The sequence below is a fragment of the Phaethon aethereus genome (genome assembly GCF_964289735.1).
Source record: "Phaethon aethereus genome assembly, chromosome: 1".
Classification (NCBI taxonomy): domain Eukaryota; kingdom Metazoa; phylum Chordata; class Aves; order Phaethontiformes; family Phaethontidae; genus Phaethon; species Phaethon aethereus.
The window spans coordinates 67,394,130-67,420,912 of record NC_138575.1 but is presented as its reverse complement, the minus strand read 5'-3'; the positions used below and the strand labels follow the sequence as shown (position 1 = coordinate 67,420,912).

Sequence of the window (26,783 nt, the reverse complement as noted above, 5' to 3'; positions counted from 1 at the left end):
AGCGCGGCCTCGCCGCCTCCCGGGCGGCCGGGAGCGGGGGGGCGGGTGAGGGGGGGGCCGCGGCTCCGGCGGGGCGGCCCGCCCCCCGCGCTCGGCGGCGGCTGCCGCAGGCGGCCCCGGCCCCCTTCCCCATCCCCAGGCCGCCGGTGCCGGTGCCGCCCCTCGGCCGCGCCCGCCCCCCGGCTGCCTCGGCGGCGCGGCAGTGCCGGCGAGGCTATGGCTGCGGAGGAGGTGCTGCAAGGCGCGGAGCATTACAAGAGCGAGATCGAGCGGCTGACCCGGGAGCTCTCCGAGACGACCCACGAGAAGATCCAGGCGGCGGAGTATGGGCTGGTGGTGCTGGAGGAGAAGCTCACCCTCAAGCAGCAGTACGACGAGCTGGAGGCGGAGTATGACGGCCTCAAGCAGGAGCTGGAGCAGCTGAAGGAGGTGAGCCAGCCCAGGCTTTTGTCTCTCCCCACCGCCCCGCGCCGCACAGGGGCGCGCAGCCCCGCCGGCTGCGGGGAGGTGCGGGGTCGCCCCACGCGTGTCTCTCCCCGGAGCCCCGGGCCAGCCCCCTGCAGGTGAGCGAGCAAAGATGTCCGGGCCCTGGAGTGGCTGCCGGGATTCGTGGGGTGGGGAGGAGGGGTTTACCCGGGGCTGGGGGATCAGCCGGCGCCGTGGAGCTTAGGGACGGCACACGCAAGATCGCACCCCCCTGCCCTGGGAGATGCCTCTGGAGCCGGGGCCGCTCACCCCCTGAGCTTCGGTGACGGGCGTTTGCAGCGCGGGCGGGTGCCTCCCGTCACACCTGCGTGCTCCAAGGCTTATTTTAGGAAGAAGAAATTAAACAGCCCGTGGGATGTGAGCTGAGCAAGCCGAGCGTATAAGGGCTCGGGATCTATGTAAACAGTTGTCTGCAGTGCGTGGGGGGAGAGACGATTCCTTTGGAAGTTATTTATAGACCTGCTCTGTTCTGCCAGCGGGGGGAATCGCTGCCGTTGAGGGGGGTGAAGAAGCCGCGCAGTAGTCTTGAGGTCACCCCCCATCAGGGGAAATTAAACTTCTGCGTCATGCTGAAAGGATAAAATATTTGATCGGGGAGGTGGTTTTGGTTCATCTTTCAAATGTGTTTTTGTAACATCCGGAGTAGAAAGTAGGGGAGGGCTACACCTTTCACCTTTGCTAAACACGTCTCTGAAATATCATCACTCTTCCTATGTTCACCATTAACTCGAGGTTGATACAGCGCACATCCACGGGAGCTACAGAAGGGGTGTGTGTACACACATGTGCAGTGCTCGTTTCTCTACATTTTATGGTGGTTTTATGCTGTCTTAGAATGTAATTGGTTACATATTTTGAAAAGAGAAGGTAAAGTATCAAACAGATATTCTCCCAAATTTAAAAGGTGTCTTTGTGTTCTACAAAAATATATTGCTATGTGTAATGTGCAGAAATTCTGTTCAGTTACAAATCGTGAACATATTCCATATTGAGGGAAGCCACTTAATATACTTAGATTATATATGAATATATTCTTTAGAATACTAAGTGATGCACTTTTAGAAGTATTTTTAATAAAATAAAGGTTTCATTTTGCTTGCAGGTAAATGAGTTATGCTACAGACTTGGTTCAGTGTCCAGAAGAGTTGGAAAAAAATTATATTTTCAATAAGAAGAATAAAGCTGTTTTTCAGAAAAACCTATTGATCTCCTTAAACTTGATCTCTGCCTCCCCACCCCCGCTGAGCCTATGCAGTAGGCTCAGGACTTTGAAGCCAGTGATAACAGATTCAGGGATAGAGATACATAACTTGCACTGGCATGAAGGCAGTGCTATCTGAAACGACCCGGCAGTAATAGAGGAACAGAATTAAGGGGGAAAGTGCACTGCAATTTCTAAGGGGAGGGGGGAGAGAAAAGAGATAAGCAGAGCTGTAGCTAGCTGTTATCCCATCACATCGATGTACAAAAGAGGACTGGTCAGAAACCAGGACGACACATGGGTGCACATGGCCACAGATAAAAGGGATAGTGCAAGGAATTGAGTTGAGATTATTAAACTAGAGGGATTAGTCAACAACGATTAACTGAAATCAAAGATGGGCACACATTCTCTTCCTGTTTACCTCTCCTTGAAGTCAATGGGATTGCATGCTCTGCAGCCCAGAATGTCTCCCGTGGGGCTGTGCCTTCATGCTGTGCCAACCACAGCATGGACATTGAGGATATCCACGAAGACGATAAATCCTGTAGCTTGCCTGATGCCAAGCAAGAGTGGAGCCTCTCCAGTTTCCAGTTCAGGCCCGGGGCTCTCGATGCCAGAGCTCTCCGTAGCTGCAGGTAGGGCATTTCCATCCCCCACCTAGGCTGCAAGACATTTTTTTCTTGCTTCTAACCTTTATAGGAGAAACCACACTGATTCTTACTGCACATGAAGCCCTGCAAAGGAAAATTTGCTCATACCCCTTCCTGTCACTGTAATCTATTTTCTAAGCTTCTTTGTTACCACCTCCATTATGACTGTTCCCTGAGCACAGAATCAGACTCGTAACTGTGAGACATAAGCAAGCGGCACCTCTGATGGCACTAGCAAGGCAGAATTCAGGTGGTTCAGGAAAACCTTCTTGTGGAGTCTTGGGGGCATAGATTTTGGGGCTGCAGAGTTCTGTCTGAAAGTGGCAGAAGAAGTCAAAAGACAGCTTTTTTAATTAAGACTCCCTCCAAAATATGTGGAGCAGGGTCTTTGTGTGTCATCTCCAGCAGGCCCTGCGGAGGATGTGCTGGATGGCAGCCTAGGTGTGGTCTGCGTGGCGGGACATCAAAACGCCATGACTGACTAAGGGGGGGAAGACTCCCAGTATGTCTAGTATGTCTGTGAGGATCTGTGCTTCCACTCTTACTTTGCTACACCTGCAGCCTCTCTGAAGTCATATTGGGGTATAGAAATTGGGCCTCAGGTTTGTGCTGAACCAAATAGTTTATCCATTCATGAGGAATAGTAGGTGCAAGAGTGTGGGCAGGGTTATGCTTAGGACTCTTACCTCTCCTTTTGTGGAACTTCTCTGAACAGATACAATTACTGGGGTCGAATTTTATTGAGGCAAGTCTTCATTTTTTAACTGTTTCATTATTAACTTCTTGTGTTCTGTTGTTAGGACCTCATTGTATTTATTGCTCAGCAAACAGAGCTGCCCATCTTTAACTACTCAGTCGTGGCTTAGCAGTCTAGGATCTGAAGTCTTCTCCCATGCTCCTTGGCAATTCAAAACTCCAGTGAACTTCAGCAGGGCCCTTTCCATATAGATTGCAATACAGAACTTCAGCCATATGATAATTTCCATTGTTGGAGAGAGAGATGGAAAAGTGAGGCCATTATAGGATGTTGAAGTAAAAGCAAATTGCAATACATTACATTAAATATTAATACATGTATACAGGATATATGCTATCCACCATGCAATATGAGTTGTTTTAATACCCTCTGATGTTTCTTGGGCTGTATTCAGAGGTCTCGCCTTTAGCCGAAGACTTTGATGTTTTGGGCCATGAGACGGATTTACGTTACAAAAACTTTGAAGTTTTAATCAGTGACCTAATAAGGATTTCTTCTTCCAAATTAGAGCAGTTATTACACATGTAAGCTGTCCAGGAAAGACTCGAGACCTCCATCAGCTACCGACCTTACGTTTTCAAAACTGAACTGAATGGCGGGAATGTGAAAAGGTATAGTCTGTGGTGTTGACTTTAACAGCTTTCAGTGTTATGAGATGGAGTACTTGTGGTCCTGATGCTAGACAAAATTGTAGTGTTAAACAAAACATAATTTTTAAAGCTTTATTAATTTTCATAGGGTTTTTGTTTGGTTGGTTTGGTTTTGTTTTGTTTTGTTTTTTCCCCCCAGTCTGTAAATGATGTTTCTGTGCCTCACTCAATTACATCTCAAACTAGTGAAATTTTGTCCCCTGTGATAAAAACACTATAGTTTTAGGGCCCCTGTTCAGAAAGTTACTTTAGCAAATGTGTCTTTTAACCTGCATAGAGAATGCATAAGAATGCAGAGAATAAGACTCATTGCTATTAGTCATGGGATTGAAGGTAGCCTGTTTGCACTCTCTTGCTGAGGTGGGAGTTTAATGACCAGCATATTTTATGGAAGCCATTTTGCAGTGTTCTTAGTATTTGTGGTCTTACATGTTCACATTGCATTTGCTGTAAGAATAATGTTTGGTTTTAGTTTTCATTCTTTTAATGAAGTGTAAAATGGCTTCATATTGATCTTCTTGCCTGAGCTACCTGCTGTAGCTGTCCCTGCTTGAGCAGGGGGGCTGGATGAGGTGATCCCAAGAGGTCTTTTCCAACCTCAATCATTCTATGATTCTGTGATTAGCTACTGTGCACTGGTGGTCTGTAATGTTTTTGAAGGGGAGAGATACCAGTCACCCCCAATTGTGACAAAATGGGGATGGAAGGCAGCTTTGATGTCCAACTCTGCAAGACATTTAGGCTTGAGAAATCCTAAGCAGAGATTTGTCTTTGGGAATCGAATCATCAATATAGCAGCTGAGTAGATGCTCAAGTCCCTCTCCTTGACTCCCTCTGCAACTGACTAATTTAGACAGTATCTCACTTGGCTTCTTCTTGGCTTTTATGTGTTTCATTCTATGGAGACAAGCTCTTTCCCTGGATTACGCATAGAACTGGCTGGCTGATTTCCAGGTTGAAGATGCAGTTTGGTGTTTTTCATTACTTTAAACCCAGTTATCCTTGGTAAATTATTGGAAACCAGGCTATTGGTGAGCAGCCCTATCCTTAGTGGGTCAAAAATTCTTGTTTTCTTTACTTCGCGGAGATGTTGTATCAATGATTATGAAGTGCTGCGTCAGTTTAGTAAGGGGGCTTCCACAAACAATTCTTGGTCTGTGACTGAAAAGTGGTTTTGAGGAATAGAGCTGAAGCTCTCTCCGGCAGCTTCTTTTCTGTTCTGTTCTTTCCCTGCATTACTTTAATGCAGGTGACTCAAGCTCCATCTCCCCTCTCTTCTGACATGGCGCTGCCTCTCCAACTCTTCCACTGTTCTCCGAAGCCCCTGCACGCTTGCTGCTGGAGTCACCTCTCTGCCTCTTCCATCGTCAAAGTGTACAGTTTCTGGGACTTCTCTGTATCCAAAAAAGGCAGACGAGGGGGGAGACTCCCTATTCCAGAATACAGCCCTGTTAAATGGGGATTGCTCTACACAGCTGTCTGCATCACAGGGTGCTTAGAAAAGTGTGAAGCAGCTCATAAATCCCAATGAGATGCTCTGAATGAATGTGTCCCAAATACATAACGAGAAAGCTGTGACCTCATGCCACCTCAGTATACCCTTACGCCTCCTTCCAGTGACAGCATCTGTGGGCCTGTGCTGGATGAGGCTGGACATTTTCAGCATCTCATCCTGATCTCAACACTTTGTCCCTGGTGTCTGTTCACGTTGTGTCACTCAGAAAGGCCGTGCTGCCCAGCAGCCAGCTCAGAGATGAGGACAGGGCAAGGGTGAGGGACTCTGCTCAGACACTCTCTGGAGTGCTGTCTCCTCCAGAGCCCAGCCAACACTACCTCTGTCTCTAAGGCATATGCTGCTAATGGAAGAGTTTTTACCCAGTTCCCTTTCACAGGTGGCCTGGTTAGGAGACGAGAGCAGAGCGGTACGGGAAACTATTATGTGCAGAAAGGATCATGTGGAAGGCAATGTAAGAACTTCAGTGTTCAAGCCGTTACGCAGGGGCTTGCACAGCACCTGGATCCAGAACAGCCCTAAGTGGCATTCATCCCTCTGCACTTTCCTCATAAGCATAGGTCTTCAACAAAAAGAGTCTGAAGATGCTCCGAGCAGTTCATTTTGGGAGTTGTGCTTCCAAGGAGAGCCTTAACAAAATCAAGCAGCAGCTTGCAAAGCTTTCAGTCAGCTATTACAGGCTGGGGATTGCCTGGCTGGGAAGCAGATCTGTGGAAAAGGATTTGGGGATTCTAGAGGACAGTGAGCTGAACGTGGGCCAGCGTTGTGCCCTGACATTGAAAAGGCTAATAGCATCCCAGACTGTTATTAGCAAAAGCATAGCTGGTAGGTTGAGAGAAGTAATTACCACTTTCGAATTGGCACTTGTTAGACCTCGTCTAGAAAACGGCATCCAGTTTTGGGCTCCCCTAATACAAGATAAACCAGACCAAGTTCAGCAGAGGACCACCAAGATGCTCAAGAGCTGAAGGACTTGCCCTGTGAGGAGAGGCTGAGGGAGCTGGGCTCTTCCAGCCTGGAAAAGATGTGGCCATGGGGGACGCAGCAGCAGCCTGCCCATACCTACAAGGAGGTTATTGAGAACAGAGCCAGGCTCTTCACAGTGGTGCATGGTGAGAGGACACGAGACAACCAGCGTAAATGGAAACTAGAAAGGTTCAGACTGGATTTAAGGAAGAAGTGCTTCCCCATGAGGACAGGCAGTGCCACAGGTTGGTTGCCCAGGGAGGTTGTGCATGTCCCTCCAATGAGGGTTCGCAGGCCCCAGCTGGGTACATCCCTAAGGAACCTGGTTGAGCTCAGAGCTGACCTGCTGTGAGCAGGAGGTTGGAAAAGAGAAGAAAGGAGGTAGACAGCAAGGGACCTTGAACAATGCGAGGTCTCTGAGTGTGCCCACTGTGCCTAGTTAAATTCCAGTAGCATCTTGCTGTGAGTTACCCAATAGTTAACAGCACGCTGCCTGGAAACAGTGACCATTAGCAGAGCTACAGCCTCACTTCTTGCTTGAATTTCATTTTCTCTCACTTGTCATTAAACCTGCGCTGCACTAGGGTTACTAAGGGTGTAGTTTGATGTGCTCTTCTCCCAGCAAGACAGCTCTGCATCTCCCGTTGTCGTTCCTGCCCCTGCTCTGGCTCAGCTGTGCAACTGTATGTACCGTCACACCAGGGTAGAAAGCTGACCTCAGTTAAAAATAACCGAGGAGGGGGCGTGTGCTCTCTGTAACCCAGATTGGTTACACTATCTGGTTCGTAATACCCTCCCAGAAACTGTTTTACCTGTATTCCCAAAAAGTCAGCACCAGGAGAGGAACGAACGCTGAGGAAAGAGGAGGATGGGATGAACTGCTTAAGCAGGTACTGATGTTAAGAGATGTTCACCAAATTACGGCAGGGTTGCTTCCTCTAAGAGGAAATGAATCCTGTGCATTAGCCTACAGAAAACATAAGCAGCTGAAATCATCTTAGGGGAAATTAGGGCTATTGTTGGAGCTTTGGCAGCCTGCAAAGAAAAATGTAGATGAGCCCTTTTTTTTCTTCCTAGGGAGGAAAAAAAATTGCCAGTTGCTCTCACTAATTGCATTATACCCTTATAAGCCAGTACAGATGAACATGTGATTTTAGACCTTCTACAATAGCCAACCCTTAAACGATGACAGTCAGCTTTAGACACTTGGGGTTCACACACTCCTAAAATAAATCTAAATAGAGTTCAATTTGTTTTCTCCCCACAGTTAAATTATTGTCTTACTTTCACTCTTTCATCTAAGAAATCACTTTCTAATCTGAGGGATTCTGATTGAATCAGTCATCTGGGTCGAAATCCTCTGAGATAACTGGAAGTTGCGACTGGATTTTATGTCATGGAAAAGTTAATTTTCTGTAGATTTTCTAGAAAAAAATGGATTAGTACCAAATCTAAAATGGCTGATTGAAGTGTTAATGGGTAAACAAGGCATTATTATTGTAAGTACTTCATGTCTAAGGCTCAAAGATGTAGAATTAGGGCTCACTGAAGAGATTTTAATCTAAAAGTCCACATCTGTTTGGAATTAGGCCTTTTGTAATGGATTAAAAAAATGTGTTACCATTCTTTTCACCTTCCTTTTGGTGAAATATTTGTCCTTGCCTTCTGTATTGCATTGTGGATTTTCTTTCTAAGGGGTGTGCGTGCAGTCTGTATGCACAACAGCAGTCAGATTGAACACCTGGCTTTATTGAAAGTGCAACTAGGGGCAAAACAAGGGTGGAGAAAGTAAGATTTGGCATAAACCAGTAATTTGTGAACATTCGTCATGGTAAAATGAGGACCATTCTCAGAGTCAGATGTAGACTAAATTTGCACCTGGGCAACTTTTATATACCTTATGCAATGGCCAGTTGGAGGAAAATGCATGCAGGATCATATGTTTTTCTGGCTGTATTGAAGGCTTCTAGAAAAAGAGCTTTCTTCTTGAACAACCTCTCATTTTTTCAGATGAGCTCAGTTATGTTCATTCTTCAGTGCCTTGTTTTCTGTCACAGAACCATAGAAGAGTTCTATGAGTTTCATGGTTTTGCATTGCTGTTTTTTTCAACAGGACAATGCGAATAAAATCTCATTCACAGATTCACTTGTTTCTGCATCCCTCATGGCCCTGCTACATTGTAGGGCTTTGCTGCATAGTTGCCTTTGCTATGGATTTCCCTTCTGTATTTGTCTGACACCTGAGGGGGTAATGTTTAATTCAATACAGTTCTGTAGCATACATTTTTTTTCTTTGGGATGATTTGAATTTATAATGGCAGAGACTGAAAAGCATGCATTCATTTCTGCTGAACTGTCTTACATTTGTGGCGTGACTTTCATAGCTCTCTTGTTCCCCATTTCCTTGTGAACTCAACAACACTATTTTATGGGGGAGGAGAGAGGGTATTTTCCTAATTTAGAGGAATTGATATGGCATGTAGAGACATGAATGTGCCCTTTGTCCCTTTACCCACTTGCATCACTAGCAGCAGATGATGATGAGGAGAAAACAGCAATTTTTCATACTGTATTGTGAAAGCAGTCCATGAGTACAGACCAGCTACAGATGGAAGTAGTTAGGACTAGTCAGAAGGTGAAAAATGCATCTCAGCAAGGGCAGGTGCCTAAAGCTGAAGCAAGTGGGAAGAAATTAAGTTAGATTGCAGGTTAGTGTTTTAATGGGAATTCTACTTATCTGTGGAGGGTAGTATTAAAAAATATTTGGGGATTAAGATATTTGTGTTTCTGAATGTCTTTCACTATCAAAGTTTAATCAACTTAATAGTTAAAAGGAGCAGGCCACTGGCCTAAATCTATGGTTTTCGGACAGACCTATGAAAACTATTAACACCACAAGGCTTTCACCAAGACTGAAATTGGCCCACTCCTGTTTTCTGTATCTCTCTTGTGGTTCCTCCCTCTCTGTCTGCAGCCTGTCATTTTCTGCCTCTCATTCTTGTATAGCATTCGTCTCCTGTCCATGATGGTTTATGTACTTCTTAATCTTCTTTTTTTCAGTCTTTGCCCTACATCTTAATTAGTGTTGATTTGCTGCTCCATAAGACATGGAGCTGAATTTTTTATATTAAAGATCCTTTTTCTCATCGCATGAATTTAAGAAATCTGGCCATTTGTGTCAGACTAGACCTTCCATACCGTGCTCAGATACTGCAATGGCATGAAGGAATCCTAGAAATATTTAGAAGCCTCTGTTTTAACATGGCCTGAAAATGAAATAGAGGCTTGTCAGCTCTGCTTTATAGCAGCCTCACCATAAAATTATCCTTGGAAAGACAACATTTAAAGCAGCTTTAAAATGGGGTTGGCTGAGTGTGTGCACAGGAAGAAGATACTTTTCCATAAGGTTTTGCAGAAATCAAACTTTTTTTTTTTTAATTATTGTTTGGTTTCTGGGGTTGTTTATTTATTTAACCCCAGTCAGGAAAATTGAATCACAGAATCACAGAATCATTAAGGTTGGAGAAGAACTCTAAGATCATCAAGTCCAACCAACCCAACACCACCATGCCCACTAAACCATGTCCTGAAGTGCCACGTCTACACGTTTTTTGAACACTTCCAGTGATGGTGACTCCACCACCTCCCTGGGCAGCCTGTTCCAATACTTGACCACTCTGTCCATAAAGAAATTTTTCCTAATATCCAGTCTAAAGCTCCCCTGGCGCAACTTGAGGCCATTTCCTCTCCTCCTATTGATGCCCAGTGAAGTTAGATAATGCACTCAGTCCTTGTGATCAGCTCTGGGAGTGGGGCCCGTTATCCACACAGTCGTGCCATACCCTCTCCATCACCCTCTCTCCCCTGAATCACACCTGATCTACCTCTCCACTGTATGGCTGTTAAACCCATCTGCACAGCAAGTAGTTTCCCAGTGCCAGCTGTAATATATACAACACCGTGCTTAACCAAGAAGCATAAAAGAAGTCCTCAGTTACCAGAGTTAGTCACCTTTCACTTCAGTCAATCACTTCTGGGGAGATTTCTATTAAATTATATAAACTTCATCTTTCCATCCTGTTCTTTTTTGTCTGTGTTTGTTTATTTCTAATTTTGTGGTCAGAGGTAACAGATGACACACAGCAGGAGCAATGCCATGTATTCAGTATGCACTCTGGGAAGTTGATCTGCACCAAGCAGCCTTTCCTTGGTTCCCCTAGTCATTCTGGGTGGATTTAAATGTCGGTGTACTGGGAATGAACTGCGAAGTGCTCTTCGTCATCACCGACTAATGGCTACATCATGGAGGGAAGCTGGAAGTTGTTAACAGCTGCAGTTTTAACTTCTGTTTTGGACATTTGGAGGAAGAAAACTAGCTCCTAATAGTTGTAAAGCTCAGATAGGAAGATGGATCGGCAAAGATCGGGTGAAGATAGGAATTTGGGTGAGGTGAAGGGAACAGGTGGCTTGGTGAAATAATTAATTTATAAAAACTTGGCTGTTGGCCAAACATGAACACAGCATGATTTGTATCTAGTCTTGCTCAGGACTGGAGTCTTGTCTACTCACATCTGCAAGGCAAGATGCAGGATGTCAAACTGCACTGAATCCTGGCCCTGTATTTCCAGCAAGACAGAGCTCTCAACCTTTTGGCATTCATGTTTTAGGAGAGATAAAGCATTTGGTATGGGGGTACGTGGGGAGTTCACACTTGGGTTAAACTGTCTGCGTAGGTGTAGCCTCTCATTCTGAGTTTGATGGCTAATCCAGGATACTTGGCAATGATTGTTCAACTTGGATCTATGATTTCCTGTATTAAAAATGTCCTCTCAATAGCTTGTAGTTTGTATAATTCATAGTTTTAATAAAGACAAGTTCGTGGTTTTTTAGGTCAGTGGGAGAAGTTTTTCTCATACTCTGAATACTTCACAGGTTTTTACAAAACATAAAGAGCTTGCACTGTTCTGGACAATTCCGGGTGTCTGCACGGCAATGGCAAACATGCAGAGCTTGTCCAAGTTTAGTTGAGGGGAACATTTGCATTCTTTCTTTCATTCTTTCTTTGATAACTGTATGTGATTCCCACTTACAAACAGTTAGGAAAGGTTTTATTTAAGCATCTCATGTGGAGAATGCTATCTGTAACAATACATGCAGGATTGGGCCTCAGGGTCATTTATAGCAAGTATGACTTGAAGACCAATGTTCAAGTCCTGGCTACATGGGTAAGTCAAAGGTAAAACAGGATTTAACTGTTGAGTCTGTGCCCACCACCTGCTGGCAAACAGCACTTGTCATCAAGATGTAAGTGATAAAATGTGTTGTAAACTGAGAATTCACATTTCTTCCCACCAGAGAAGGGAGAACTGGCATAACTATAATTACTGGTTGCAGACACATGATCTTATTCTCACAGCTTAAGGAATTATCATAACCCAGCTGAGCTTCAGTAGCTGATCATATGCGTGCACTTGGCTAGCTCCAAATGTGTAAGGGCAAGGTAAAAAACCCAAACCAAACATAAAACCCAGCAGAAACCTGAAGGAAGGAGCTTTCAGCTGATATGTATTTTCCATCTGCAGTAAGCTAAAAATGTGCACTAGATCAATTACTAATCCATAGAATCATGGTCATAAATCTGGGTCCTTGGTGACAATTTTAAAAGTAAAATGTAAGGATATAGCAACAAGGATTTCTCTGTGAAATTAAGTATATAACTACATAAAGAGAAACAGGAGTTAGATGGCATATAATTGTGTATGTATACTAATGTGGGAAATGGAGGCACGTGATGTCTGTTAGGATTGAAGTACTTTGGGCATTAGGTAAGTGGTTTTTTTTCTCTCAGTTAAGGGCTGATGGTTGCCACCTGATAATAACAAGACTTTCACTTAATATGCTGCAATCTCAGCTGTGAAAAAATAGAAGCAAATCTGGAGCAACAGAGTTGGGTCTGTATTTTAGTTACCATGGAAAACATTGGATTTGCTTTATTAAGTGGGCCAAACAACCTTGTCTTGAAACCTATATGACTTCTTTTTGCCCACATACTTTGAAATTACAGATCACACTTGTTTAGGTGACTGTAGATTTTGGGATACACATTTAGGCTCCTGGCTTTAAACGTTTTTGCTGTAATCTACTTACTAATGTTTCATGATTTGTGATTTCAAGTATTTTCTGTCTTCTTGCTTGTGGAGAGAAATTTATTCAAGAACAGAAAATGCAGTGATGCCTTGAGTATAGCTTTGGCACTTGGTGTTTGAAAAGTACTTTTCTCACTGTTCCTTGGGCTGAAGTTAGAGATATTCAGAGTCATGCCTACGTTTTATGGCTGTGGAATTTGCTTTTGTAGCAGATTAGACTGATGAGGAGAAACTGAAATGGGCATATAAGCCTTGCCTGGGTGTAAATAACCCTTTCCCTGGGTATGGCAGGAAAAGTTGCAGTTAAAGACCATGCTGTGTAAACTTTTTATTCTGTGAAGATCCCTTATTTGCAAGATTCTTCTTGAAATGAGGGCCCTGGTTTCTTTACCAGGAAGAACTTGAGTAAGGCACCCGCAGCTGAAGCTGGGCTGGGTACCAACACTTGCTGCTCTCTTGCTGTTACCCCAGGATCCGCTTGTTAATTATTCCACTCTGAAGAAATGAGTATGGAAAAGGGGAACCTGAATTCTGCCCCAAAAGCCTATGGCAGAGACTCTTCTCCTGCCAGGTTCCTCAGCTCAGGCAGTTTTCTCAGGAAAACTCTGGTTAAGAGTGAGAGGCCTCTATATCAAGTCTTTTATCCCTTATTTTTTTAGCAGAAAGTAATCTAGTGCTTGAAAAGGAGTCCACAATCTGATAAGCAACATTTTGAGGAGCTTGCAGTCCAATGCTTTGTGCTGTCTGTGGAGAAAGGAATTGCAGCTTTGCAAGTGACAGCGTTATGAGTAGTCAAGCACTTACCGGAGCACTGGCACTGGGTGGATGCGGGGGAAAAGCCAGAGGGAGTGAGTCAGCATGACCTTGGCTGCTGCCAGAGGGGTGGGTACCGCATCTGCCCTCAGCCATCACTGGCGTTGGTTGGGGTCTTTAGCAGGAAGAGCCTACGGTAAAATAAAATTCACTGGAGTAATCACTGATGGTATGTGTCTGACGGGTGTCACGTGTGTATCGTAGTGATGAAAACGTGCATCAGCATAAAACGGTTTGTAGTGATTAAAAAGTAATTTTGTTAGTAAACAGGCCTAGTTCTTTCTTGTCCTGTGAAGGAACAGACTGCTAAAGCAGAAACAAAAATCAAAATATCTCTTGTTTCATGAGCTGCTGTTTTGCCCACTAGGTCTCAGCAGGGTGGGATGAATTGTTTTTTATTGCATGACAGTGGTACCTGGGGATTCTGTGGTGCCTGGCACAATGAATTTCAGGCATAGAAATAAATGCTTGGGTATTTTACAGTGGAAATAGACAACCTTGTCAGGGATTTTGCTATTAAGGAATAATAAGGGGAATTTACAGATGGGTAACGGAGGCCCAGGAGCTGAGGAGGGGTAGGTTGTTCAGCCATAATTTCACAGGAAATCTGTGGCTAAATCACAAAGAAAACAGAGAGTTTTCACAGATCTGGTCCAATCATTTCTTTTCCAAAGACCCTTCTATTTTAAATAGCCAGCCAACTGGAAAGCAAAGCAATCAACTGCCCTGTACTCGCTGACCAGTGTGTGCGCTGCCAGTACCTACCACTGCTGCCAGTGTGACCAGTTAAGGCCCTTTAGGAATGGTTTTGCTGGTAGTCTTGCTACTGTAACACAATCAAAACTTAAGGAAAAACGAGAGTGAAAAACTTATGGAAACCTCTTCAGTTTCTTAATTCATTACTCGGCAGTGTGTCAGTGCCCAAGCCCTTGCCATTAGAAACCATCAGTAGCTCTCCGCCTGCGCCTTTGCCTCCCGCGAAACGGCCCCTTCGCCTTCCCGTCCTTTTGTGGTCCCTCTCCCACGTACTTTGGTGATCCACGAGCACATGGGAAGTACCTGAGATCACAGAGTACATGGCCATCTCTCACCCCCAGCTGCCCTTTCTGCTCTGCCCTCTCCCCCTCTGGAAGCTGACCGCTCCCGGCTGCCATCCCAGTATTTGCAACACTCTTCCCGCTCCCTCCCACTTATCCCTTTCTGAACCGTGACTCTTCTCTGCTGTGACTGAGATTTTTACATCAGCATTTACTAACCCTTACAACTAGTTGAAACGCTCCGTTTTTCTTTGCTCTTTCCCCACGTCTATTTGTTCGTTGCGGGGGGAGACCAAATTCCAGCTGCCTCTCCCTGCGAAGAATGCGTCTCGCCTCCCCTCGCCTGCCGTCTCCGGGTAGCCGCACCCCACAAAGCACCCCTTGTTCCTACCGCTGCATGGGGAAAAGTTAAACGACACACCTTACTGTATTGAGCTCCGGTGTGTGGGATGCCCTTTGTGATGAGAGTATGTGGGAATTCTTCATTTAATTCTGAAAGGCGTGACTTTTGCAGCTCTGTGGGAGCTCGGGCCAGCTAGAATCTCCCTGGGTGCGCTGAGCGCTAAGTCAGGCTTCTTGCAGAGCTGGCGAAGGTTAATGTGGAGCTTGTAGAGAGCAAGCGCTGCGGGGCAAGGCCTACCCTTACCTGTATTGGATGCAACACAGCGCGCCTCTCTTCTCGGCTGGGACAGTTAGGTTCTATGGCAGTAGGAGTAACTAATAATAATAATGGGGCCTCTTCTGTGGACAGGCTGTGAGAAATAATTTCCTTCTGCCAGTTGCTTCTCTAGAATGTGGTTTTGAACTTTGAGATACCAAAAGAGACAATCGAAACACAAGCAGCTGTCATAAGGCCTTAGCTTTGTTTGTGTAGGCAATGGTGGAAATTCCCCAAACTAAATCATCGGATGGCTCACTGCTTTGTGTGTCTTTTGGTGCAGCATCAAGCTCTTACGCAATGGACCCTTTGTTCAGTTAAAGACCCTCCTCACCAAGAGTGGGTTTCAACTGTCACTATTTCTTCTGAGGGGAAAAGTAGCAAAATCGTGCAAAGCAAACCACTGATCCGCTGTTACTCTGCACCTAAGTCGCTTACGGAGCATGCAGAATTAGCTGGGCTGTGCACTGCCCTCAGGGTGATCCAGCTGTTGCAGCTGCAAGAGGTAGGCCCTTGTTTCCAGATGTGATTTATGAGATGGTGGTGAGTCTGAATCCTGCCTTCACCCACACGGCAGCTTGGACCTAAAGGCAGGATAAAGCATTTGGTTGCTTTGGCATGTCATGGCCAACAGCCCTTCTTCAGCCCCTTCGCAGGAGGAGCGGCATCTGGCCCACAGGTTGCCATTTAGATGAGCCTAGTGAGTGGCGGTAGCACAGTGTAAGGAACAAAGTAACATGGGTCCTCCTGTCCACAGGGTTCATCGGGGTCTGAAGGCTCCTTCTGTCCATCTTCTTCCATGTATGTAAGGGAAGCTGGACTGTAGAGGCCTTCAGAGACCTCTTCTGCAACCTTCTTTGTAGCCTTTGTCAGGACTCTGCCAAAAAAGATATTAATGACTCTGAAATTTAAAGTTAGGTATCCAAAAGATATTTTATTCCTCCACATTTTTTCCTAATAATAAAAACCTTATTCCTTCAATGAACACAAACCTGACTTTTTCAGGAAGCTGACAGCTGGTGACATGATGATGAAGAAGAGTATGACTGAGAATGTCACATCGCAATTCCCAGTTTTAGAGTACTGGGCTTCCAGTAAGCAATGCAAGGATGCAATCAACCTTGGTAGATTGTTGCTAATGAGGAAGACAGTGATTTCTGCGTCTTTTTTTCAGTCCCTGTTCTGTTTCTACTCTGGTAACCATAGTAATTACACTTCTGTTTTGTGGGTTTAACCTACCCATGACCAAAACCTCTTCTGGTGACCAGTTTGTTATTATAAAGAGCATGTTGCAGCCTGCAGCCAAAGGCACTGGTACTAATACAGAATGTGATTTTTATCCGCTCTCATAAGATATGCAGAGCCAGGTACAGCAAGTATTTTTTCAAAGTTTTTTAGAATAAAAATAGTGGGCTTCATGACAACACTGTGAATTATGATCTGAATTCTCTGCTGCCGCACCTCTCCTGAAATCCAACAAAATTACACTACCAAAGAGTTCAGTCCTTTGTAGTGTTAAGTCACACAACTCTAATAGTGACTGTCATGATGACATTTCCAGAATGAGAAGGTGTTTTGATGGGAGGACTTGGCAGCAGTCTGGAAGCACTGGTGACTCAGTGGGCAGAGCTGTGCCTTCTGAGCCAGAAATGAACTGATGCCCCAGCAGTGCAGTTTGTAGTTTGGTTTTTGTGTTGTTCTTACGACATGTAAACCCATCTGTTTTCATAAAAGTATTGCATATTACTTTTTCAAAGGGAAGATTAGTATTCTTGCTTTTTTGGGGGGAATTTAACATCAAGATAGCTGCCCTTGGCTGTCTGTTTTTACAGAGCTAGTAGGAAAGATTAATCACCTTTGCAGTTTTTATCCTTCAGTCAAATTTGGTCATAGTTATCCAACAGATTCCAAGTTATTAGAAAAGGTGAGACTTTAAGAGCCCATAGGAAACAGGCTAAGACTTGCTGCTACTTGTGTGCCCTGGACACATTTGCATTGCAGGTCTGAATCTGCATTACTGAACTTCGGTCACCTTCTATGCTGAAATGCATCCTAATGAGGTTTAAAGCCAAATTCCTTTCTCATTTTCCGGTTTGGGATCTGTTTGCAGAAAGGAGATTTTCTTCTATGATAGCTGTGAGAAGGCTTTTAGCTCGGTGCAGTGTGGCCTGAAAAGGGCAGTGGTACAAGTGTCAGCTTTTACAAACCAGGCAGCTTCTTATCCTGGAACAGATAAGAGCAGAATCTGGTCCTCATGGCTAATCTAGAAATATTAGCTGAAACATTTAGCTAATATACTTTAAAACTCCCTCCAAGTGAGCAAATGATCTAACAGCCAAATCACTAACTCTGATGCAAGAAGGAAATGTAGGCACATCAGTTCCTCCTGTTAGTATGTCACAGTACAGCTTTCAGAAGCTGTTCAACACAACTTGAGCTAAGGGACCGCCAGAAGCATCGTATAGCTAGTCTTTTCCTCTAATACCTATACTGAGAGTTGAGTTATTATGAAAATACTGAAGAAGTCTAATTTTAAGTTCTGCAAGCTGGGTGCGGGGAGCTAAGGAAATTCTATGTTATGTAGTTTGAGAAATATTATTTTACAGGTTATATCTGAAGCCCACTGACTGTAGAAGCAAACAGGGATAAAGAAATGTGCATTTCAGAGATATACTTTACCCCCAAAAGTCTCAAATAGATAAGATTGCTTTTAGAGTCTTATAGAAGCAAGGCCTTTTAAAGCAACATTAAATTAGCAAAGAAGTATATGGTCTTGGGCAAAGAGCTCTAGGTGGCCATGGTTGAGCAGGGAGTTGGACCAGATGACCTCCAGAGGTCCCTTCCCTCTCGACCACGCTGTGAGTTTGTAAGTCTAACTAAAGGAGTTCTTAAAACTGGCTTCAAATCTCCAGGTGTACATGTCAAATCCATGGAGGGTCTTTGCTTCTCCATTTGAGTTCCCTCATTGTGTTCATAATGATAAAATAGAGGAAAGCAAACCAAGAGATCAGCTTTATAGAAGGAGCATCTCACCAGGGAAGGCAGCACACTGGATTTTCACTAGCAGAATTAGCTTTAAAAACCTGTTGGGACCTCCTGAACTAGCTGGAACTGGAATGTAGGTGTTAGACGAGCACAGGGCATTCATTTGGTTTTGTTTGTTTGACCTCATTGCTAAAGATTTATTTAACCAGATCTTTGATGAAACATGCTGGGCTTGTTATTTTTCCTCTTAACTTTATCCGGTAACAAGCGTAATCTAAATATGAAACTTCAGCATATGCAGGCCTCTGATCCCACAGGAACAGACTTTAAGAGGTTAGATAGATACTCATGGAACAGCAGGACCCCTAAAATGTACGTCCTCTCCACTGAGCTGCAGAGGGTTGTATCTGCCATGGCTGTGAACAGAGATCTTCTGCAGGGTCTGTGGACCATGACTGCCAGGAGCGAAGGGAGGGAAAATGGAGAATGTGGGTTCTCTTTCCCTCAAAACCAAACAGCAACAAACAAACAGCAGCTCCCCTGTCCTCTCTGCCTCTATGTACAGTGATTTATATAATTATATAAACGTCAGCAAGAACTGGGACGAGATGGCATCTCAAATGAATGTAAAATTCTTACTGTTTGCAGCAACCACTGCTGTATTTGTGATCACTATATTTTTGGTTGTGATGCAGAATTTAGGCTTGTACCTGTAACTGGCTGAAATGAAACAGTTTCTAAATTAATTAATATAAAATATATTGCAGTATTTCCTTTCAATTCCAATGGAAGCCTTTTTTTTTCCCCAGAAAAAGAGAGACTTTGTCTCAGTTTTGTGTACGTATCTAATGTCACTTAAAGTAGGCAGGTTTTAACCTTCTTTCTAACAGAGGTACAAAGTAGTTTGAGAAAGCACGGGGGGGGAAATTTTTTCAGTAGTTGTTCATTTCAGGTTAAAATATGGTTTGTATCTTCTGCAACAGATTTTTTTTTCTTTTGCCATAATTTCCTGATTTTGTCCATAATCACATAAAATATTTCTAAAATATTTCTTCTGTCTGTAAATATTTTTAGTGACTTGTGAAAGAAGGTGAACTGCATTGCAAGTTTATTTTTTATGATGGTCTTCATAAGATGGACAGGTAATTGTGGTCTGTGACATATGCAACAGAGCACAAGAAAGCAGCAGAAAAACAGTCGTAATTTACAGATGGTAAATTTGACTGCCTCTGTCAACATCAACAAAAGCTGTGTTGTTTCCTGTCTGCTAAAGTTCTTGTCCAAAATAATCTAATCAGTTATTGTAGGCTTTATAATATTGACATTTTAGTAAGGCATTTCTATGTAAATATTACATTTCTGCATAGTGCTGTATACCTGTAGTAATTACCCTGGCTTAAAGAAGTCTTGCTCATGATTTATGAAGGACACAGACATTCCCACAAGTTCTGAATGTTGAAGTCTTTTATTATAGGGATACACAGACAGTCATGAAGAAGCTTATTTTAAATTCATACGGATTCAGTATTGCATAAAGTGACAGTTTTTAGTGCCAAACATGCAATGAGACGGTCAGGGGAATATGCCTACGGGCATATGTGAAATCTGGTGGTGGCTACTGCTGCATCGCTGAGTGCCTTACAGGAGGTCGAGTCAGTCATGTGCCGCTAGGGCCGGGTCCCCCATCTTCTGGATGAAGCAATGTCTAAAGAGCCGTTGAATTTTGACGGCATTTTTTCTGGAGAGAACACCTCAGGATAAGAGGCTGGTTCGACGCATTTGAAGAAAACCAGGCTGTATGTTTCCAGCGCTATGCAAAGTCAAAAGCAGCCGCTTGCGAAAGCTTTAGGCAGCCTGTCCGGGCCAGCTCGGCGGGGGCCGGCTGGCAGCACAGGAGCTGTGAGGAAGGGTGTGCTTTGGCTCAGGGTTATGTTTATTCTGGAGGGTTTTGATGCTGCAAGGAGGTTAAAGCAAATAAATAAACAATCCTGCCGTGTTCGCAGTAAAGAAAGGAGGCAAAGTGACTCCCAGCTGCCGGCTCTGCTCCCCTGCTGGACTTGGACCTCCCCACGCGGAAGCGATGCTGCAGCGGCCGGGAGCTGCACCGGCGAGCGTTGGCTCCTACTGCAGGTGAAAATGGCTTTACGCTATCGCAGCGGGCTGTGAATTGCGCTGTCTCGGCGAGGGATGGTTGTTGGGGCTCTCTGCTTTTTAGTGCTGGGCTCCTGGGACTTCTCAGAAGGTTGCGCTGCTTTTTTAGTACCGGAGCTGTGAAGACCCATTTCCGTGTAGAGAAGGAGCCAGGGGTACCCAAGGAGAGTGGTGGGCCTGGATGTTGTTCACAGCTGCGTAGGTGCCAGAGCAGTAGGGGCTGGGGGGGTGGGATGTGTGTGTGTGTGCCTGGGCAGTCCTTTCAGGGCTGTGACTCTTGTTTAACTTGGGAGAAAATTTGGTACAGAAACCCTCCACGTGCAGGCCGCGGGACTACGGGAGCTGCCTCGCCATGAACAGCGATTCTCTCTGCTATGTGCCTCGGCTGTATAGAATGTGCTGCCTCTGCTGATGCATCCTGGAGGACATCAGGATCTTCTCAGGCGTGTTTGGGTAAATAAGGTCTTAAATGATGCTCTTTCTTCAGTTCTGCAATTTTAGTAGCTCAGCTGTGGAAATATAACTGGGGTGGTAACTGAGCTTCTGGAATCCTTTTTTCTGAGGGTGTGTGGGAAGTGGTGAACTCAGTGTGACTTTCGTACCTATTGGTAGTAATTGGGAGTAACATTTAGAAAAGTCTTATTTTTTTCTTTTTAACGAGTAGCTCTACTATAAAATTCTGAGCACAGAATCCTAAAATGTCACTTTTCCTACCCCCTTTTCTGAGGGGAGGAGAGGTGGCAGTGGAAGAAAACTTGGTAGTTCAGCACAAAACTGTGCCTTTACTTTGGCTGCAATCTTGTTGGTTGATCCCATGGGATAACCAAGTGTCAGGCATGTGGTAGAGCCGAGAGAGAGACCAACCTTCTTGCTTGTTAGCTGATAACTTCATGACGTTTCTGTGTCAGACAGTGCATGAATTTGAACATTCGTAGCCCATTCCACAAGAGTGCTTATATGAAACTAAATATTTTGATGGCTCAGTCTTCCCTTTTCTCTTTCCTTTCTGTATTTTCCTGCCTTGATCTGATAGATGAGGCTGCTGTATTCTGTCAGGTGCTGGATGGGTTGGTCAAAGGAACTTGAGTTTAATGTTCAGTGTTACAGGTTTAGTGTTACGTACCTCTCCTGGGCTGAACAAGGAGCTGGATGCAGCTTTGGGTTCATCATAGATAGTCTTCAAAGAGACTTCAGCTGATACTTCAGGATGAAAAGTCTGTTAAAGCCACAAAGTAGCCTCGTTTCTAGACTTCAGCTTTTTATGTTATGTGTAGCGTGATTCCATTTGTTTCTGCCTACCTGTGGATATTAGATATGTAAGGCTTGCCTTAAGGGCAGAGCAGGCTGTTAGGTTCATGATGGTTTCTGCAAAAGAAAACAGGGGTGAATGCTTACAAATATCGAGAGTTATTGCCCAGCTGCAAACCTCCATACTAGTGGCTCTGATTAAATGGAAAATATACTGGAAAAAAAAGTTTTCTGCAGTCATATCAACACTCATTTTTATTAAAAAATTAATTGTTGACGAGGCAGGGTATTCTTCATAGAAACGATACTACCAGGTATTCCTTTGTCTCATTTTCCATTAATTAGAAATTGTTTTAGACTAGTCTATAGCAAAGTTCAAAACTTTAGTTCTGTCCTTGCTACTTGCCTGTGTGCATCGAACTGCTGATAGAAATCTAAAATGCAATTGTTCTTCCAAATCATTGCTTAGATTAAAATGTCAATGGGCACTATGAAGACCACTAACACTGGAGGTATCCATTAAATGCAAATTCATCCTGTTTTCATTTCTATTATAGCAGGTTTTGCTAAATATTAGTTAAAAGGTAATTTTTCTAATCTCAGATTTGTTAGTATTTCAACATTTTTTATTGCATTGTCTGACTATTTCTTTTCCTGCCTTTCAAAAGGTGAGAGGAGAGATTGCCTGCTCAATGGGAACTTGTCATTCTCTGAAAATACATTTGTAGCTTGAAAGAACTTAAAAGAATGTGGATTTTTATTTTTTGTGATTGTGGCTTCTTCCTTCTTACTCTTCTTTGGGTTTTTTTTGGCTTTTGGCTGGTTATTTTGTGTTGTCTGTGTGTGTTTTTTAAGCTGTAGCGGTATCCCAGAGCCCAGGGGCCAGAATTAATGGAGACCTCTCTGCATGAGTGCAGAAATGCGCCCTTAAAACCAGATGTGCTGTGACTGTTGATGGAACTGGGCTTAACAGAAAAGGATAGTTTTCAGGTTTCAGACCTTGCTTCACTTGTCTCTCTTTGGTCTGAGGAAGTTATCTATCCTTTTGCAAACTTGTAATGCCTTATGTCTGTCCTTTAAAACTACCTCTAATGATCACATGAGACATGCTGCTTATTTAGGTTTAAATAGCAGATAACTGCTGATGCATGTGTGTTATCTGTCCATTCTTCCTGCTGTGTCACTTTAGTCTTAATTTCTTCTTTTTCAGTGGTTCTGTCCTCTTTTTCCAGTTACTAGGCTTTTTTCTCTCCGAAGTGTTTGGAGTAAACTTCTGGAAAACCGTATCATGCACAGCTGTCTAGACTTTCCAAAATATTTCTTTAGCCTGTATTCAGAGACTACTGTAGTGGCAAATAAATTTACGGGATTATTTTAAAAGAGAAAATGTGTTCACTAGCTGTTTTTACATATGTAAAGGCATATTTAAAATTTTGCATTTAGCTTCACAAGTTCTTATAGAAATGAGTTCTTTAAGGCAAGAATCACATGGCTTCTCTTGTTGGATTTTTTTGGAGAGGGCTCATTAAAAAAGTCTTATGTAGAAATTAAGCTTGAAATCTGTACTGCGGCGATAGCTCATCAGAAAATGAGCTGTCATCTTGCAACATTACTATAGGTTACTGCTGTGAATTTTCTTGGTAAGGAAGCACTTTGGTTCAATTGTGCTCTGCTACACATTTTAAATATTTAAATCTGTCATTGAAAAAGAAATTCAAATTACATGATGGTGAAGTATAATTTTGCTTTAGCTGGTAATGTCTTGTAAGATGAATTCACCATGCACATTTGAGAGAGATGTTCTGTACACCTCTGTGAGGGATCTCATCGTCTTCCCTTCGGTTCTTTTCATAGAGCGTTTCTTTGGAGTAATGCTGGTGCTGTTTGATGAACACTGTGTCAAATGCATCAGCAGTCAGTTCTGACAAATACTGTCTGGTCGTTGGCCTTGCTTCCCCAATGCCTCCACAGCCAGTTCTTGTTTTAAATTCTGAGCCTCCTGGAGCAGGAGTGCGCCTTTCCACTCTGAGGAACACCCACCCTGTCGGATCCCAGGCGTTGACTAAAAGACTGGTAGGTGCGACTGTCATACAAGTAAGTCATAATGGGGACAGAAGTCCTGCAGTCACTGAAATCAAAGGCAAACCTCCCCTTGACTGAAGCCAGGCTGAGATTTCATTCCCAGCATCCAAGTAACCAATCTGTGCTTTTGTCTTTAGTAGTGTTACATACAGTCATGAAAGTTTGGATTCATCTTGCTGACCTTCTGCCACCCAAACGTTAAGCATGTAGCTGTTGGGGATCCCTTCTTACCTAATAGAGGGAGAGGGACAGACAGACAGACGGTCAGACTGCAATAGGTCACTTCTGGAAGAGCCTCCACTGTGAGGAGCTAGTGGCTTGTTTAGGTTGGACAACAAACAATTAGATGACTTGATGTTGGGGAACATAAACCCCATCCAAAGCGCTTACAACTACACTATTCATTTGCTCGTGGCTGGATGAACAAATTCATAGAGTTTAAGGGTAAAAAAGCGCTTATGGATTGTGTGGTCTTACCTTGGGGGTAAGAGCTGGGCTGTAACTCTCCTATTAGCTCTGTGCTGAACCACACGGTTTGCATTTGTCTTGTGGGCACCTTCTGAAAAGGCACCCAGTCTGGCTGCAAAGACACCAAAAGGCAGACTCTACCATTTCCTTGGCAATTAATTTTAGTACTTAACTCCCTCTGTGATTAAAAAAATCTTTACCTAAGCTCAGAATTCAATGTGTTTTGTTTTAAATTCCAGCTGGAAGTTCTTTTTATGCTTTTCTCTGCTTGAAGAAAGAGCCCTAAGAACATAGAAATTTCTGCCTGAGGGGATTTTTTTTGTTTGTTTAAGATGTCATAGTCAAGTCACCTGGCCATCTCTTTTCATCTGCTAAAGAGAGTGAGCTCCTTATCCTCACTGCCGAGGTCTCGTATAAACTTGAGACAGTATTGTAATTCTCGGTATCATCTCTAAATTTTTGGAGTCCTTTGAAAGAAATGGGTTATTGGAACTCTCAGTTAATCCTGCATCCATGTACCTTACTTGGGGGGAAATATTGCATTCTTGCTTCCTAATTCCTTTCCATACATCTGAGGATTGCATTTGCTCTCTTCTGACATAGAATCATACTGAAATTAGCACTGAATTGCTCATCCTCTACCACGTCTCATTTCTCTTCAGAGCTTTTGTAGCTGCCAGCATTATTCATAAAAATACTGAATAGCGTCAGACCTGGAGTTTGTTAATTAGAAACAGTCTCTGCAGTCTCTACTCTTCAATAGAAAATGGTGGCAGAATTTTAAATGATAAAGCATATATGACCCTGTATTTTATCTCTTGTATATCATATTATCTGCCTGTAGTTATGCAAATTTATCTGGATAATACTGTAAAATTAAGGAAATATAAAGATTTTGACAGCCAATTTCTAGAATTTTTAAATTGCTCTTCAAAAGAATGAATTAGGAAAAACTAACTGCTTCATGTCTTTGAGATTTAATGGGGTGAGTCTGGTAATAAAACCTTTCAAATAACAGCATGAAAAATACTGATTCATATCTCCATTCTTCCTATTGCATAGCTTCAGATAATGATTTTATTTTTCAGAGTTTTACAAAAATGCTGTATGTTGTAGAGAATTTCAAGGTTGCAGTTTCTTTTATAAAGGTACCCAATGAATTAAAAAAAACCCCAAAACCCCCAACAACAGCAGTATTTTTCTCTTCACAATCATATCGCTGAAAATACAGTATTTGAAGTTGCTTAACTAAGCTAAGGAGGAAACAGTTTTTTGGGTACAAATGTACTTCTTAAACAAATCTGCTTTAAGGTGGGGGTGGCGGTGTGCATAAGTCTGTGCATTGACGTAATAATGTATTTGGATGTCAATCCAAAACATTGAGCAGGAGTTAACTAGGGCTGTTTGGAAAGAGGAATTCCATTTGTAAACATTGTAGCTTAAATCAGGGTGAATCTGAGCTTTCTGAGCAATTAAGTTTATTTAAAAAAAAAAAAGGGAGGAGGGGTGGAGAGAGAGGAGGTCTCAACTGAGCTAATATCATTATGGTTACATCCCTCCTAGGTGATCTGAAAGGCCTGGGGTTAAGTACTTCAAGATTAAGCAAAGTGCCAGCCTGAACAAGGGTCTGCATGTGCTCTGTGTGTGGCCTGATGAGGTAACTACTTCAGGAGGAGCCCTCTGCCATCTTTTTTTTGTGGGTTGTTTTTTTTTCTAGTGGGAATCATTGTTTTCTGAGGAGGAGAAGAGATGAGGTGAAGGTTTAAGGTGGTTCTTTCAGCTCTTTAATGAGCAACTCTACTCACGACAGAAGTCCATCTGTGCTCATAAGATGCAAAATAATTTTGAACTGGAATTGTATTTGTTTCAGATCAAGTCTGCCACAGGTGAAAATTATGGTAATTGAATGTGCAATTTCTTAAGCAGCCATTTTCTGTTGTTCTGGCAATAAATGAATAGGAGCAATTGCATTGTATTTGCATTGAACTCCTTCAGCCTGAAGCCTCAGCATTTGGCTGTTAGTGTCTTATGGAGATGCAGTGCCACCTTTGCTCTTCCTTGAGGACCTCAATCTGACCAGCCTGGGGTACTTTAAATAGAAATTAACAGTTAGGGTAACTAAGGTGATCAGCAGGATGCTACCAGATTCTGACTGGAGGGCAGCTGCGAATGTTACTGCTAGGTAATAACCTTTACCGAGTCTGTCCTGGAGTAAAACCTCAGGGCTTTTTCCACTGTTAGGTATCACTTGGTGAAACCAAAAATACGGGAGTTAACAGGTGCTGGAAATACTCTTCTGCTAGTGAAGATGATGGCCTGGGTGGTGGCACCTCACAAGGTAGCAGATGTTTCTGAAGCTCCCCTCACCAGCTGATGGTAGTCCAACGTTACATTGGTTCGATGTCATTTGAGTGGTACACGTTGGCCGCTAAGTGATGTGATCAGCACTTCCTTCCTCACAGCTGAATGTGTTTGACAGACTGCTATGGAGAGGGTGATGCTCAGTCCACTGCATTAGCTGAGTGCTTGTGAGCTCACTATAGCTAATCACGCTGCCTTTCTGAGGCTGAAGACATTACTGCTCTAATGTTGGTTCATCACCTCCTGAAGGAGATGTTGCTGCTGTTTGGCACTTTGCCCGAGGTGTACAAGGAGGATGTCGGCACAATGACGGGGCTATTTTGCTGCTGCATGTGTAGCAACTCTAATGGAGTTATGGGTCGTGTGAGTGGGAGGTCACCCACCTTCACCATAGGTTAGCACATCTCCTTATTTTACACCTACCACTTTCTGTTTATGAAGGTATGTGTTATCATCACTGTTTGTTATCTGTGTTGCTATGGCCCATGTGAGCCTTGGCAATGGAGTAGGATCTCACTGGTCCAAACATTGTGCAGGCAGAGAACTAGGAGAGGACTTTTGTCCCTGAGATCTTACAGCTCTTCAGAGTGTGATCTAATGGTGAAAAC

The 26,783-nt window shown here is 43.6% G+C and overlaps 1 protein-coding gene across 11 annotated transcripts in view; it reads left to right on the top strand.

Annotated features, from left to right (window-relative positions):
- Positions 1-216: 216 nt before the first annotated feature.
- The window catches only part of BICD1 (BICD cargo adaptor 1), a gene marked incomplete at both ends in the record, with an annotated part of 178,383 nt that continues 151,816 nt past the window's right edge, over positions 217-26,783 (top strand). For all 11 annotated transcript variants that reach the window (XM_082010679.1, XM_082010687.1, XM_082010686.1 and 8 more), the window contains one exon: positions 217-429. In XM_082010679.1, the coding sequence (XP_081866805.1) occupies positions 217-429 (213 nt within the window). The remainder of the gene's footprint in view (positions 430-26,783) is intronic.